At 50.9% G+C, this 16081-nt stretch overlaps 7 protein-coding genes across 7 annotated transcripts; 1 reads left to right on the forward strand and 6 right to left on the reverse strand.

Moving 5' to 3' along the window:
• Positions 1-203: 203 nt before the first annotated feature.
• On the reverse strand, positions 204-731 carry COL26b_007501 (uncharacterized protein; the record flags this gene model as incomplete). Its single annotated transcript, XM_053180288.1, has 3 exons — positions 204-270; positions 331-488; positions 567-731. The coding sequence occupies 3 exons, from the start codon at positions 729-731 to the stop codon at positions 204-206; spliced, it is 390 nt and encodes a 129-aa protein (XP_053035737.1).
• Positions 732-1896: 1165 nt separating this feature from the next.
• On the forward strand, positions 1897-3659 carry COL26b_007502 (uncharacterized protein; the record flags this gene model as incomplete). Its single annotated transcript, XM_053180289.1, has 5 exons — positions 1897-2101; positions 2161-2543; positions 2599-2877; positions 2946-3321; positions 3376-3659. The coding sequence occupies 5 exons, from the start codon at positions 1897-1899 to the stop codon at positions 3657-3659; spliced, it is 1527 nt and encodes a 508-aa protein (XP_053035738.1).
• Positions 3660-5079: 1420 nt separating this feature from the next.
• COL26b_007503 (uncharacterized protein) lies at positions 5080-5740 on the reverse strand (the record flags this gene model as incomplete). Its single annotated transcript, XM_053180290.1, has 2 exons — positions 5080-5116; positions 5142-5740. 2 exons carry the CDS (start codon positions 5738-5740, stop codon positions 5080-5082), a joined length of 636 nt encoding a protein of 211 aa, XP_053035739.1.
• A 1198-nt stretch (positions 5741-6938) lies between these two features.
• On the reverse strand, positions 6939-7734 carry COL26b_007504 (uncharacterized protein; the record flags this gene model as incomplete). Its single annotated transcript, XM_053180291.1, has 2 exons — positions 6939-7228; positions 7296-7734. 2 exons carry the CDS (start codon positions 7732-7734, stop codon positions 6939-6941), a joined length of 729 nt encoding a protein of 242 aa, XP_053035740.1.
• A 931-nt stretch (positions 7735-8665) lies between these two features.
• On the reverse strand, positions 8666-9199 carry COL26b_007505 (uncharacterized protein; the record flags this gene model as incomplete). The annotated part of the gene is made up of 1 exon (XM_053180292.1): positions 8666-9199. One exon carries the CDS (start codon positions 9197-9199, stop codon positions 8666-8668), a length of 534 nt encoding a protein of 177 aa, XP_053035741.1.
• A 1743-nt stretch (positions 9200-10942) lies between these two features.
• Positions 10943-12629, reverse strand: COL26b_007506 (uncharacterized protein; the record flags this gene model as incomplete). Its single annotated transcript, XM_053180293.1, has 7 exons — positions 10943-11229; positions 11278-11348; positions 11408-11796; positions 11854-11921; positions 11976-12012; positions 12069-12197; positions 12501-12629. 7 exons carry the CDS (start codon positions 12627-12629, stop codon positions 10943-10945), a joined length of 1110 nt encoding a protein of 369 aa, XP_053035742.1.
• Positions 12630-13594: 965 nt separating this feature from the next.
• On the reverse strand, positions 13595-14395 carry COL26b_007507 (uncharacterized protein; the record flags this gene model as incomplete). The annotated part of the gene is made up of 1 exon (XM_053180294.1): positions 13595-14395. One exon carries the CDS (start codon positions 14393-14395, stop codon positions 13595-13597), a length of 801 nt encoding a protein of 266 aa, XP_053035743.1.
• Positions 14396-16081: the final 1686 nt, after the last annotated feature.

The raw sequence follows: 16081 nt of genomic DNA on the forward strand, positions 1-16081 counted from the left end.
CCGGAATACTCTGATCAGAACGTCGGGAGACGTTCATAAAGCCTTTTGATGGATTCACCGAGCGCATCTCTAGCGTAATGGGTTGTTGAAACCATAGTCGGCTGTGGAAGTCTTCACTAAAAGACCCACCGGCAATTTGTGAGAACGACATTTCTGAACTTTTACTTTTATTACTAGATCTGCTTTTCAGCTCGCCAACTAGCTTACAACACAGCGATGCACTCAATCTCAACATCAACGTTGAGAGGCAGAGTCTTGACCGCGACGCAACTACACATAACTCATCAGCAAACCAAGTCTCAAGCAGAAATAAACCAGCAAGTGACTCACGTTCTAGAAGGCTTGATGTCGCCCCAGTATGTGCAGTAGACCTCATTCATGGCCGCAAAGTCGTCCATGTTGGCCAGGAAGACGTTCACCTTGACAACCTTGTCAATGGTGGTACCGGCACCCTCCAGGATCGCTGTAAGGTTCTTGATGCATTGGTGCTGCAACCACAGATTAGCTACCGCCGAACGTTCCCATCGGGAACCAACAACTGGGGGGGGGGGGGTTAATGCACGTACGGTGTGAGCTTGGATGTCACCGTCGATGATCTTCATAGACACAGGTTCCATGGGCACGGCGCCGGAGCAGAAGACCATGCCATTGGCGATGATGGCCTGGCTGTAGATGCCCGGCAGGGGCTTGGGGGCCTTATCGGTGAGGACGGGGGTCTTGGTAGAGGACATTGTTCTGGTTGTTGGTGGGAGGATGGTGTGCTAGGTCAGGCAAGGGTTGTTGATGCAGGTGATAGTTACTTGGGAGATTGGTAAGATGTTGGTTGCTCGGGCATAGTAGTTAAAGATGTCTCTTCGGAAACTCTGATTTCTACATCAGACGCATGCTCCGCGCCAAACTGGCCCAGAAACAAGTCCGTTGTCGGAATCGGAGCACTGCCCGCGGAGAGTTGAGGTATGATCGTCCTATCAACCCAATTCCCCGCACGGGACTTGCATGACAGATGATTCCCCCCCTTATCTCTCCTCGATATCTGTTGGCTGTGGATCTTCCCGTATGGATGACACGAACCCATAACCAACCTCCAAAAGTAACGTTAAATGAAGGATTGACTGCTACCGACAAGAACGGTTTCTGGGCCCATAAGCTTGTCATTCGCGACCCCCACGGAACGGCCCCTCTTTAGTCGGTCCTCATCGGTTCCTAATGCCGGTCTGATAAAGCTTCACTAGACTCCACCCGCACCGATACGACCGTTGCAGGTCAAGCTTGAAGTCACGAGGCGATTGGGGTAATTGCGGGGTGGTAGCGGACCTCGAGAATACATGTAGACTGCTCTCCCATCGCTGCATGAAGGGCTTCGCCAAAATCCTGGAAACGGCTTCCATCCGTTTGGCCGTCCTGTACGTGGTCAGCATTCGCCCAGGTATGCGACCGTCACGGGGCGTCAAACCCAGCCAAGTATGCAACAGCCGGGACCGTAGCTTAAGACCAAGAAGAGAGCTTACTCTGCCGATCGACCTGGGGTTAAACCGAGCCTATCCCATCAGGAACTAGATATCCCTGAAATGTTCCTTGGAGAAGGCCCACAGCTAGTATCACCCTTATCTTTAGCTGCCTCTACATACCCCAACACCACGCGCGAAAAGCAGCCGAGGAGATCCTGCCCTGCGTATTAGCCGACCAGCGTGATAAGACATGCTCTGACGCTGAATTTGGGGAAGCGATAAGCACCCCAATTGAGTGTGACCCCAAATGTGACTTTATCTACGCAGGTATCCTATCCTGTTTCGTCCGAACATGCTCCCTCCTTCATCGCACGACGCCCAAAGCGCGCGACACACCGCCACCTTTGCCTCCTGAGCAATCCGTTACGAGACGACTCCGATTCTCACCATGGGCGACGAGGCGGACAGCAAGATCACGCGGGCGGCCGACCGTGAAGGCTCGATCCGGGAGGGCTCGACAGACGGGAACGAGGTTGGGAATGATGGCAAGATCGATGCCTACGGCGACGAGGTGCACGTGGTCGACCACGAGGCGGAGCGACGCTTGTGTCGCAAGCTGGACTTCCGGCTCATGCCTGTGCTTGCCATCATGTGTAAGACGGGCACCCAGCGACCAGCACTTTGCCTGCGATCACTGACTTCATCCACGCAGACCTGTTCAACGCCCTCGACAAGGGTAACATCGGAAACGCCGAGACCGATGGCATGAGCACCAACCTCGGCTTCAAAGACGGACAGTACAACCTCATCGTCAGCATCTTCTTCGTGCCGTATGTCGTCGCGGCCCCGTTCGTCGCCTTCGTCGGCAAGAGGTTCGGCCCGGCGGTCATCCTCCCGATTCTCATGTTCACCTTCGGAAGCATGACGCTGCTCATGGCGGCTGTGCAGAACTTTGGTGGCGTCCTGGCACTGCGATGGATCTTGGGCATGAGCGAGAGCGGCTTCTTCCCCTTGGTCATCTACTATCTGACGACGTTCTACCGCCGCGGTGAGCTGGCGAGACGACTGGCTATCTTCTATGCTGCGTCGAACATTGTAAGAGACTTGCTCTCCCCGAAACCTCCCCAGGATAGCGACTGACAAAGTTTAGGCGAATGCCTTCTCGGGACTCCTCGCCTTCGGTGTCTTTCGCATTAAGAGCACGAGCCTCTACCCCTGGCGCTGGCTGTTCATCGTGGAGGGAACCGCAAGTGTTCTCTTCTCAATCTTCGCTTTCTGGTATCTTCCGCGAAGCGCTGCAGAGGCTAAATTTCTCAACGCTGAAGAGAAGCAACTCGCTTTTCACCGCATCCGAGTCGATAGCTCTTCAGTCGTTGGCGAGAAGATGAGCATCAAGGAGAGTGCCAAGGTCTTTAAGCACCCTACTACAGTAAGACTTCCCCGTATCATTTACATAAAATCAGTTTTGTGTTTTTTTTGCTAACTACTTGATAAAAGTTTGGCTTCTTGCTCATCGAAATCTGCCTCGGAGTTCCTCTCCAGAGTGTCAACCTCTTCATGCCCCAGATCATCCAGCGTCTGGGCTACAGCACCGTAAAAACCAACCTGTACACCGTTGCCCCGAATGTCACCGGAGCTTGCATGCTTCTCATCCTGGCTTTCCTCTCCGATTGGCGCCGCCTTCGCTTCCCATTCATCGCATTGGGTTTCTCTCTAACCTTCATCGGCTTCATCATCTATGCCGCGATCGACGATGTTGAGAGGCAGATCAAGTTGGCATACTATGCGTGCTTCATGATGACGTGGGGAACTTCAGCCCCTAGTGTCCTACTGTCAACGTGGTACAACAACAACGTTGTGAACGAGAACCAGCGTACGTCATCTATCAGCTACATTTACTCACCAAAAGCTGACTTGAAAATACCAGGTGTATTCTTGACCTCGATTGGTGTTCCGCTGGCAAACCTCATGGGTCTCGTCAGCAGCAACATCTTCCGCAAGCCCGACGCGCCAAAATACGCACCTGCACTGATCACGACAGCCTCGTTTGGTGGCACTGGCATTCTTTGTGCCTTGTCGCTGGGTTGCTTCATGATTTGGGATAATAAGAGGAGGAACAGGGCGCAGGGTGTCAACCTAACTGCTAGTGACGTGCCGACGTCCAAGCTGAACGATGGGCCTAAGAGCCCCGACTTCAGGTGGTTCCTATAAGATTCAAGGATATAGTATAGGAGATGCTGGACTAGTATTAAAGAAAACAATTGGAAATGGCTTCCTGTACCATGGATATCTGATCGACTCATTGACACGATTGACACTGACAAAGATGCTCGCCTGCCTACTAAAATGGACCAGAAAGCGAGCTTGTGTAGATTAACATGATCAGGTTGAGATCTTAGTTGCGTGCCCTTTGCAAAATTTGGTACATCTGATTTCCATCTGTCTTGTCGTCCTAGTTGATCCGACCTGTTCCAGTCACCGCTCTGGCGTGTCACACGGTATCTGATTAGCGAGTAACAAACATTAAGGAACCATCTAAATGTTAACGAATCTCAACTGCAGGCTAAGAGGCCCCATGTGTCCCATTTTTTCCTAGGTATTGTGTCCTCATGCCTTCTTCATTCAAATCACCTTTCTAAGAACCAACGGCCTATCCGATCAGTCGATCTTCATCACATCAATACTATTTCACGAACATTCTCTTTGCCGCCCCAAAGACTTCTTAACTTGGCTCGATATGCCTCCTTCGCAGATTTCATGCTGTCCTTCTCAGTAGATCCTGGCGCTAATGGTTCCGTTCGGGTATGTTGTGAGTCCCACCAGCCAACACGAGACCATCTGTTGTTCTCTTCCTCCGCTACTATAATTCCTTCTAGAATTGACCAACCGGTTTGGACAACAATGAGTGCGCTCAGTTTTGAACGAGAGTTCTGTTGCAATCTGGGGTCGTCGGGATAGTCAATAACTGCCGGCATCTCCATCCCCTCAACAATGATGACTGGTATCCCATTTTCTGCACTTGTGGTTGGAAGTGGGATCCCTATCATCAAGCCACGCACACGAAGCTCGCCCTTCTTGACCTCACCAAATGGCGCATCCGCAGACACGAGCTGAATATCATGACTCAAGATTTCGAAGTCTGGATCCTTCTGTTTTTCGAGATGCGTGTTTATCCATGTGACATCGTCATCGTAAGCCGACCAGCTCCATGTCGGTTTGGGCCTTTCGACAGGGCCAGGGCGTCGGACTGGGTTCTTGTTGTCACTTTGAGCGAATTGTGAAGACCACAAAAGCCCCGATGGTAGATCTGATTTCCAAATACCACAGATGTACTTGTCTTTCAAAGCCACCGCAAACTCTTGCGCTATGGCGGATATTGCCGGCAAGCGGTCGCTCTGATATGTTACTTTTCGGGTGCAATACATATCCACAAGCTCACACCAGTATTCGAGAAGCTCACTGGATTTGAACTGGGCATCACCAGGGTTCTTGAGTATTTCCATCACATCCGAGAAGGTTTCTTGCTCCGCAATGCCATAGCCAGGGTGTGTGTGTGCCTTTCCGATAATCCAACCATCGCAATGCTGGACAACCTGTTCTCCACAATAGCAACTCCATGTTGTTCGATTGTTCAGATACTGAAGGCGACGTCTTGAGAACAAGAGTTCCTGGAAGGTCCAAGCTCTAGTATACCACGGCTCGGGGTAGTCGAAGTGGTACGGCGTGAGAAGAATTGGGACTTGGACATAGTGCTTCCCACGCTTTCCGTATGCCTTGATTTTGAATATGGGCTGAGGCGCCGTCATATCTCTTGCCGGTCCAATAGTCGCATGCCGATCCCTTAAAAATCCTTGCTTCACGTCTTTGGCTGCCGAGGCAATGATTGTGAACGTAGCACACTGGTAAATGTTTCCCATTTTCCCCAGCTCTTTAGCTTTGAAGTCGTAATCGTCTTGTATGATGCAGAGGGCATCAATCCACAAAAACTGGAAGTTGAGTTCCCTGGTAACTTTCATAGCGTCCTGGATCGTAGGGTCGAAGTGATGTAGCTCTAGTCCAGACATGAGATCGTTCTTGTTGCCGATTTTCAGCATCGTCTTCTGTATACCGACTCCCCAGCAGTACGACAGCGCAATGTATCGCTCCCTCATGTCTTGGGTGACTGAAACCAGCTTGACCTTTTGTTTGCAGGAAACATCCAGGAGAAACGATGGCATAGAGGAGGGTCGATCCTTGATACCACAGTTGTGGTCAATCTCGCATTTCCTCAGCCAACTCTGGATCAGAGACATCGATGCCAAGCTGTCCGGTGTTGTGTTCGATGGAGAGCCGACGTAAGTCTGTCTGGCATCTCCGAAGTCTCCTAATATCGTTCTTTGGTAAGCAGTTGGTTACTCATGCATGATGAGCAGCTTACTTGCCTGGAAGTCCCAAGGCAAAGAATGACACCCAAAATGAAATCCATCGCACACTCTTGAATCGTTCTCCGGCTGGGTTAGGCCGCATAATGATGTTAACATCCACTTTTGCTGACTGGTCGTCATAGTCTCCCGGGTTGTCATCGTCGATATTTGTGTAAGCCACCAGGATTCTTACGAAGTCTTCTGCTACATCTGCGGCAACTGCCCCGACCGATTCGTCGTCGCGTGATGCGGACCGCCAGGGTAGGTTCCTCATGACTTGACATAGTCGTTGATACTCCTTCACCTGCTCTTCTCCCATAGAGGCTGCGAGGGCTTCGTAGTGCACGTTTGACCAACGCCCGTCATGCTTTTGAAGGTTGTACTCAACTTTGCTGCATTGCTGCTCCAGCACCACCTTAAACGCTTCGAACTCCAGGCGCTCTTGGATCATGGTCCAGAAAGCGCACCCGGATGCTGCCATCTTTTGGACCTTACTGGTAGTCACGTCGAGCCGGAAATAGTCTTTCGACTTCGTAAAAGCGCGCTGGAAAGGCTCTGGAAGTGGCTTGACCAATATACCGATGCATTTGTCGCAAGAATGTTCCCCTGCATTGGGCGCCACAATAGCTCGCTTCAAATGAAGAATCTCGTAGTCGGTCTCGGAGGGAGGCCCCTGGTTACCTCTCTTCTTGGTCCTCATTGTACTAGAATCTTGAGGATCTCAAGATACTTGTGACAGCCTGTCGTAGACCTCGATTTCAGCCCGGCGATTGATCTGGTGCATTTTAGACATGTCAGATCGAGGATAGAGGAATCAGGCTATCTCCCCTGCACTCGCTGAGCACATGGTGTATGATCGCAGCCAGGCTGGCCAATGGTTGAGTATGCGGGGCGCTTCTGCCTAGATCAACCTTGCTACATGATGTCGTCAAATGCTCGCCAATGATTGTCGACCCACACGTAAGACAACAGGAAAAGACAAGGAGCGAATTTGCCGAGTGCATGGGAGAGTCAGAGGTCAAATTGCAGCGGTAAAGATCCAATATTTCCTAAAGCCAACGGCAATCTCATCATTGTCAATGTAGCTCTACACACCCGTAGTCTGCGTAGGATTTTCATGTCCACTGCTCTCCTGCTTCTTCGCCTCCCGTGTGAGAAGATAGACCCAGTATCCACAGCCCCCGTATTTGGTATCGTCCTGATAAGCTTTGTGAACTTCTTTCAGCCCCTGCTTTTTGTAGATATTCACAGCAGCCTCGAATGATAAGATGAAGACGTCAGCTCCCATTTCCTCGGCAAGTCGTACACCATGCTGAACCAGAGCAGTAGCAACGCCCTTGCCCGTGTTATCGGGATGAACAGCCAGATAGTCAAGACCTGTAGCGCGATTAGACTCATCACAGGATGAAGAGTTGCGAAATTCAGTTCACTGATGGATCCTTACTGATGTACCTGTCCTCAGCCAAGATGCGGTGCTTCTCGGGACCGCAGTCATTGATGCCGTCCATGCTGTACGGCTTCCACCATGCGCCGTCGCTTCGTTCCTTGATGGCCTTCCTCTTCTCCTCGCTTACATCGGGAATCTGCGCATCTGCCCATTCCGGTGCATCCGCGTATTTGGCTGGCAACTCCCAGCGTGCGTAGCCCATGAGAGCACCCGTCTCGGGATCAAGTGCCTTGAAATGACGCAGCGTCTCGCGATTCTTCAGGAGGTTGTTCGGCATGCGCTTGATAACTTCGCCAACGAGAAAATCGAGTTCGATGTTTTGAATCGTCCAGCCGAGTTTCCAGTTTTTATCTGTCGCCCAGAAGGCGTTCATGTTGTTTCGTGCCAAAGCCGGGGCATCGGCGAGCGTGCAGGGCACAATCTTCCAGGAGACCATGATTCTTGCGTTGATTGATAGCTACCCCAACGGGCTGCAGGGTTGATTCGTTGTAGGGGCTCTACCCAAAATCAACCTTTTGATAAAGTTTCGATGGAGCGCGATGGGACGGATCACTATGAATGCTCTTTATTGCGCCTTTTTATTGTTTCTTAGATACGGTCAAACACGCTGCGCTCTACGTGGCTCATTTGAAGCCTTGCCGGTTATCCGGACTGGGATGACGCTGTGGAATATGACACGTTTACGGCCAGTCTCCTTTTGGTAGGCAGGAGGCCTCCCGTTCCATGAGAACACATCTCCTCACAAAGATCTCGGAACAGACAGCTTCTCAAGATGGCGTATGACGAAGACTGCTTCGGTCCAATGTTAGATTCCTCTGGCATAACTTATTGTTTTAGTTGGATTGCTGTTTTCCCCGAGAAGCCGTCAGCACACAAGCGGACCATCAGTGAATTCTCAAACTTACATGACACCCGGTTTGGGACTTTGGTATTGCGACCCCACAGCCAAGCTGGAAGATCAACCTCATTCCCACGCGTAAGCACTCAAATGAGCTTTGGAAGTTTGGCTACCCCGAGAGCTTGCGGAGGATGTAGGTTCATATTTGGAAGATCACGCCCGGAGATCGGCATCGGCAAGCGGGATACAACACCAATGGCGGTGGGGCCGGCCCGGCTTCTTACTCGGGAATATGCACGAACTTTTCAAATATTGTCATCGCTTGAATAAAAGCTATCGCATTGGAGATTTCAATTGAGGATGACACATATAAATAAGAAATGGTCTAAGTTGAGTGTCTGAAGAAGTCGGCTATAGTGCCCAACTGAGCCGAAGGAAATGAGACCAGCCGCCAGCGCCCGAGCCTGAGCTCATTGTATCTAAATTCATTCTGAATTCCCTTTACATTTATCAGGGACAACAGGAGTCTTCAAATCGCGCGGTTGTAACCCGAACGACCATCTGTCTCCGCAGCTTTGTTGTACCCAGACCGACCATCCTCCTCGCGGCGGTTGTAGCCAGATCGACCGTCAGTGGAGACAGCGGCATCTTCACCATCGCGTCTGTTATAACCGGAGCGTCCGTTGGTGTCGATAACAGTGTCGGTCTCTGTACGCCGGTTGTACCCAGATCGGACATCAGTGGTCATTTCTGATTCCGCCTCCTCATCACGTCTGTTGTATCCAGACCGTCCGTCAGTAGTGACAGAATCAGCGCCCTCTTCCCTGCGGTTGTACCCGGAGCGACCATCAGTCGTGACAACACCGTCTGCCTCGACATCCCGACGATTGTAACCGGAGCGGCCGTCGGTCGTAACAGTGCCCTCTTCAATACTGTTGTATCCAGATCTTCCATCTGTCTTTTCCCGCTTATTATATCCAGAACGGCCGTCTGTGGAGGCAAGAGCTTCGACATCGTCGGTGCGAATATGAAGACCCGAATTTTCTTCGTTGACAGCGAGCATCGCTTGTGGGATCTCATGGTTTCCAATGACGATCAAGTTGTTGTTAATCTATCACAGAGTCAGCATGATGAGTCTTACATGTTTACTCCGTTGCTTAAAACGGGAAAAGAAAACAAGGTTACCGATGACAAAAGACTGTCAATTCTGAAGAATTCAACAACCAAGGCACACAAAACCAAGGAGATGATGACTGCGCCAAAGGCTGAGCGACGAACATCGCAACGGTTGTTTGAGCTCGGGGCCGACACATGGGTCGGGAGAATAGGGCCCTTTTCCATAGTTGACTGATAGATTATGGTGTTGATACGATGTGTTTGTATGGATGACAGAAACGGGCTGTCGATGGAATCAAATGGGACGTGGCTGAGTTAATGAGATGAGAGGATGTTATGTTTGATTATTCCTACAAGACCATTAAAGCGTGGAAGATGATTCATTATAAATATTCTTTCAAACAACAGGCTATCGCCAGTTACCACAACGAGGCAATCTCATACAAAGTCAACGTATGGGGGCACTTAGTGAGGCACAGCTGAAGACCCCATCGCTGTTGCGCCCGAGTAGCCAAATGACACAGCCTCCAACAGTAGCCCCCATGCAGGCTGGCTCCAAATCGTGGTCTACGATGACATTTTTCGGCCATGCCGTAAGGCAGCAACATTTGTTTAGTATTGAACCGACCGATGAGCATGCAGATACTGTGAGACGCCCCCAACCCAAGCGCCCGGTGAGGTAAATGTAAGATTCGCCAAGCTGTGAGGTCCAATACGCCACTGTTTCCCACCAAAATCCTGGGCCCTGGTACCAACAGCACCAACAGCGCAAGTTATAGCCTTCTTCGGCGGACAACCCCGTTGAAGAAAGCGCCAATCCCAGTTCCTTGTCGACCAGGATTTGCGCCTCTTGACAGGCTACCGGATCGGGATCTGATTGGGTGTGTCGGATCTTGCTCACCGGGGGCCAGGCCCGGCTCTGAACAAGGCATTGTAGTGCGAGTGTGCCAGCTTCCAATAAACCAACAGTGAGGTTCCAGCAGTGTTCAGAGTACCTTTCTATCGACCCCCAAAATGCCTCCCAAATCCTGTGGGGGTTCTTACTGGTGACCCGAGTGATATTACTGTTTTCCGATTTATGATGCGTGATACGACGACACCGAAGGCGGCAACGTCGCATCGATGGGGGTGTTGGGCGCCAAGACGCAAGTGCGAGTTTACCCACGTGCTGCGCCTGGTAGACATGTGCGTGATAAGCCCATCGTCATGCAGGACGACCTTCAGCCGGCGCGGGCTAGACTTATTGGGGAAATGCGCGTAGTTGCCAATAAGATTTGTGGTGGTAATCCGGGCGAACTGCAACATTTCTCGATCCTGCGCCCTTCAGCCCTATGGCGATCGAGACTTGGTGTTACCGGAAACTGCAATTGCTCTCTGCAGGCTTCGGTGGATGTGGGAAGGAGTTCCGGTGTGACATGTCTTATAATGGTGATTGGCAGGGTTTGGGTGCGTCGCCGCCAAGGGTTGGCAGGCAGACAGTGTGATGAAAAAGATGGGCGAGCAGTCACTTGCCTGGGCTTCGTGAGGCTGTGTGCAAAGAGGTTCCCCTTTTGGGGATCAGGCATGGTCCTGTGAACGAGGAAAAATTTGGAATTACTATTGAATTAACATCTGATGGTATCTTGCCCGAAAGTGATTAAATCCGTTCAATATCGTACATAACATCCTCCCTCGCTGCATGTCCATATGACTACACGTGTGGGGGCTTCGACGGCGTCTGGGGGAACGATATGTCATCCGCATCCAGATTGTCCAAGTCATCGAACTCGCTCAGATTGTGCGATAATGTAGACCTCTTACTCTTGGGTGTCATGTTCGAATTGGCGCCTCCTGAAATGGCCGAGCTGAGACGCTTCTTCTTTTCTGACTGCCCGAGAATGAATCTGACGAAGAACTGGCGCAAGTTGGGTATGCAGGCTGTGAATATGCCCACGTATAGCTCAATATTGGTCCAGATAACACTTGGCATCATTGCCACTGCATGTGTCAGTTTAACGAAAAGGCATACTTGAATTTAACACGTACCAGTAGGGTTCAAGGGATACTTCTTGAACTCCAAAATCTGGGTGATACGATAGCAGCTCACCACAGTAAGGCTTGTCTCTGTCAGTGAAGCTGGTCATCTTGAGCGGGGAAACTGAGGGCAAGTACTCACAATAGGCCGAGCCCGAACATGAACATGATGGCAAACTTCTTCTTCGTGGCCAAATTCATGCTCCAGATTTGCGTCGCGGGTATGATGAGCATCCAGACGTCCAGAGCAATATTGATGCCCGCATGTGCGAGGGCGAGCTGCACAATATCAATGCACTTCCCCATTGCCTCTCCCGTCCAGAAAGTCCAAGCCAGGCTTATGGGCTGGCATTGGAAGAGGCCGACAAAGATGAAGATGAGTCCATTCAGGATATTGAGAATCAACGTGGCCCAGAGAACGATGCGCACCTTTTCGCCGGGCAGGTGGAAGATTCGGAGGTACATGAAAAGGATGGAGGCTTTGATCAGGTCGATGCAGGAGTGGTAGAGGACTTGGAGAGCATAGAAAGCCTGGAGGTTGTCAGTCTGGACTCTGGTGGTTGAGCCGGAATCACATGGGCGACGTACCTTGAAGAAATTCATGATCTGCTGATCGTTCAAGGTCCAGAGGTCTTTTCCAGCTCCATTGTCTTCGACTAGAAAGGCCATCAGCGCAATCTACAGCGGATGGGAAGCAGTTTGCGACTTACGGTAAAAGTGTAGCGAGACGTATCCGAGTAGAATGACCTTTTGTCATTTTAGTTAAGTTTCTGATGAATCTTCGTTTTCCAGCTTCGACTTACGTATGACACAAGGATGGTGTAGTCATCCCAGCCCCACGGCGAAAGTCTTGCAAACTTCGTGACGACTCGGAGGATTACGGATAGCGTAGGCAGAATAGCGAACAAGACAATGCGCACAATCTTGGTAGCCTGTACTTCGTCGTTTAAGGGAAAGTCGCAGGCACTCCAGGTGATGTTTTGCGTTTCTGGGAAATGTTAACAAGAGCAACGGAAATTGAAGATGCACTTCTTTAGAAATCCATACGTAGGGCGCCTTTTAGCGGGCAGCTTACGAGGGAACACCCCTCTACGTATTTGATGTAATCTTCATCCTGGCAAAGACAGTTTTGGTCTCCGGGAGAACAGTTTGTCTGATTTAGTCCGTTCAGCAGACATGGAATCTTCGATCAAAGTCAGCGAATAAGTCTTGGGCGGCGCAGAACATATGCTCACAGCGCATGGTGGGTTATCGTCGAGAGATAGACCAGGAATATCGGGAAGGTTAGTTGGTGCGGGGGGCCGTTGAGCGAGGATCGTCGTCGCAGAAAGAGCGAGCAGAGCGGGGAAGAGACTCGTGTGCATTTCGATGAAACGGTAGGTCGATGTAGCTCCGACCGAGCGATGCTGTCAAGATGTCGTAATAGTTCGATATCGTCTTCGAGCTCGACTCTGATAAGCGACTGGTTTACGGACGTTCGTGAAGCGCCAAGAGCGTCAATATAGTTGCATCAAGATGACGTTCCTATAGGTATCGCGAGGGAAAAGCACTTGTGGTAGAGATGAATGTCCTTCACGACATGGGCTCTTTTTGTTAAAGGACCTGCCTCTGCCCGTTCGTCCTGCATGGCTTGCAAGACATTAATGAATCCAGCCATGCTCAGATAACCGATTGCAGCGGCCTGAGATATGGTTCCGGGCCCCGTGTCTTGGAGCGGCATTCTCCATCGCTCAGGAACTGGGCGTAGGGTGGCACCGGATGGAGTCTCCATTGATGGCCCGAGAATGAATTGGGTTTGGCGCGGTGAGGCGAGACCCTTTATTCGGGTGATCTGTTGTGACGTTTGCGGATATTCCTGGGGTGAGATGGCTTACATACTCTCGGCGGCTCGCCGTAGTCACGCGAAGATATCCGACTGACGACGATTGCCCCTCAAGCCACATGTTGACCGCATCGTGGCGAAGGCGCGGAGGCTGATTGGAGGTCAATGGCAAGGGAGACTAGAGAAGCTGTTTGGCTTCATTCTCATTCGATTCATTCCACAACTTCAGCCTTAAGCACGTCTCCCAGAACTGGCCTTCGGGAAACCTTTGAGCATTCCCGATGGGTATAAATGCCTGACGATCTGTCGGCAAATCGTCAATCATCCAGACCAGCAATACCACCGATCATTAACACCAGCATGGAAAGCCATGCAGATAAGCACTGATGGAAATTGGAAACAAGTCTATGAGTTCGCTGATGGGAATCTATGACCATGAAACTCCGGCTGGTCAATGAGACGAAGGAGAAATTGAAAAAGAGGTGGTAGGCCAAGTACTGTAACTCCTCAGCCGCCCACCGTTCCCTCTTTCTCATGCTGTACTTTCAGCTTCTTCTCGGTCTTCATAAACTCGCGAATGCCAACCGGAATATCCCCATACAGCTTCTCGTCCCACATGTCTTTGGCGATCTTGGGGTCTTTCGGCACCCAATTTGTTTCTGAACCGCCGCCGTCGTCATCCATGCTCATCGTATCCGCGACAGCTTCTCCCTTCTCTTCTTGCTGTTCCCTCAACTTCAACTGCGCCTCCGCGCTCGCTGCCGACCATTCTTCCATCTCCTCCCTGAACCGGTCCCAAACGCAATTCACACAGCCGCTCATACAGCAATTATCAGGCTCCTCGGGTTTTGGGGGTATTACGACCCCTGCGACCGTCGTACTCCTGGCGCGCATCTCTTCGAGGCGCTTCTTGCGCTCGGCAGGCCCGGCGAGGGCGGAGCCGAAGACGATGGCGGCCTTCTCAGCCGCGGTTTGCGGGGGCGGCGTCGGCACCGGCTGTGCGGAAAGAGCTTCAGCAGAGGGTTCCGGGTGGGACGGGGAGAGAGGCGAGGTCTTACGGCCTTGCTGCTCCTCCTGCTTGGCGGCGGAGGACGAGGGGGGCTCCTCGGGCTTCACGTCGGGGATCGGCTGGGGGCTCGTGAGGATGGACTCGTAGTAGGCGCCCAGTGGGTGTGCTTGGGGCTTGGAGGGCTCGATCGGATCGGGGCCCGTCTGGGCTTGGATGGTAATGAAGGCATTGCGGGGAGGGCGCGCAATGCGAGGCACCAAAGGCCTGAGGCGGGGGAGGAGTCTGCCGGGCGTCGACATTGTTGCTGGTGTTTTGTATCGAAGGTCCTTATTCCAATTCTAAGGTTGGAATTGGAGAGTTGGACCTTTGGGTGGCTGCTGAGTGACGAAGGACGCCGACCTGGTTCGCTGCAGAGCCGAAAAGGAAGCGGAAGCGGGCGACTGGAATGCGGTCATAGCCGCGGACGTCATCGGTCTTGGATTTCTGCTTATGTAATGATTGGAGCACCCGATCACGTGCTGACATGGACCGATCCGGCCATTCAAGTTGAAGTTATTTCAAAGAATACCAGAATCAAGAGCAAATCAGAAATATTGAATAAGAGATTTTTTTTCCATTCTTTTTGAGATATTATGACAATCTGGTAATTCATCCGAAAGTTGAAGGCGCTGGAGAAAGGTTCTCGATTCGCTCGACATCAGACGCACCCCGGGCATGGATAGGCTGGCTGGCTGGGTAACTAAGAACGAGGGGGAAGTTTACCACAAGTAGACATACCATATTTAAATCTTATAAAATTGACATATGATATTATTAGCCTATTCTTTTTTACCACAAACATCTCAGCTTGCAGAGTGTATCTAAGGTACCCACTGTATAGATGAAAGTCCTGTAAGAAGGAACAGAAGCGAAGGTTCTCAGTAGAGATGACCTGAATCAAGCTTATTGATGAAAACCAGAGGCTTCATAAGTATTGCAAAAATGTGACTGATTTTCGTGATTGCTAGCGAAGCATTCTCGTCAAAGAACATGAGTGATTCCATCCCAATAATTCCGGGCTGGGATACCAGTTTTTAGGCACCTAGCCAACCCAATATTGGACTACATGCTGCTTGAAATTGAGCGAACAAATAGAAATTCTTTCTCATACTACATAATTATTCCTTCCCCCGCCCCAGTTCATACCTGAGGGCGACCGATAAGACGTTTCGCTACGGTCTGCTTTCGTCCTTTCCCTTGTGTCCTCTTTGCTTTCATTGATTTGACCATGACAGTTTGCATAGAATCGTTGTTCATTAACATTCTGAGCCATTCGACCTCGTACAGGAGTAAAATAACTTTCATCTTTGGGCCCTTGGTAGACGCGTCGTTCAGCATCCTGCAGAGCTCATCAATCACATTGAAGCCGTCTGCTTCATCAAGCGATGAGAGGACCGTCGCTAGGTCTACGACAATGTAGACCTGTGTACCCAAGCTCCTGACTGCTTGCTCCAAGAGTTTCAGCCAATCTTTTGGCTTCTGCGCACTATGAAACTGCAAGTATCGAGACGACAACTCTTTTTCCGTCTTTAGGGAACCGCTCCACCGCAACGCCTGGTACGTGAGGTACTTGATCAGGTCTACTGCCGTTGACATAGAAGCATGCTTCGATTTCTCTAAGCTGGGTAAAGCCCATAGAGTCGGCACCTCAGCTGATGCCAAAGTCTGGATGACGTCAATGCCGAAGTCTACCATGGCAGACCGCATGCTAAAGGGGCCCCTGATGATAATCAAGGAAGATTGATGGCTTGACGACCATTTCGTGAGTCTGGGGGATAACCAAAACTGGTTCGTTGAGATGTTTGCGCCCCTGCCAGAGACTCTGCGGTTTCGGCACATGAGATGATACTTGTAGCATTTTTCCGGATTCTCGAAAGTCGGCGAAAGAGTGGTCAACACTTGTGACAGATGGATATCTGAGAGTCGTTGATTCGTATCTAGCTGGG

The sequence above is a fragment of the Colletotrichum chrysophilum genome, assembly GCF_026319265.1.
Source record: "Colletotrichum chrysophilum strain AFK26 chromosome Unknown scaffold_61, whole genome shotgun sequence".
Classification (NCBI taxonomy): Eukaryota; Fungi; Ascomycota; class Sordariomycetes; order Glomerellales; family Glomerellaceae; genus Colletotrichum; species Colletotrichum chrysophilum.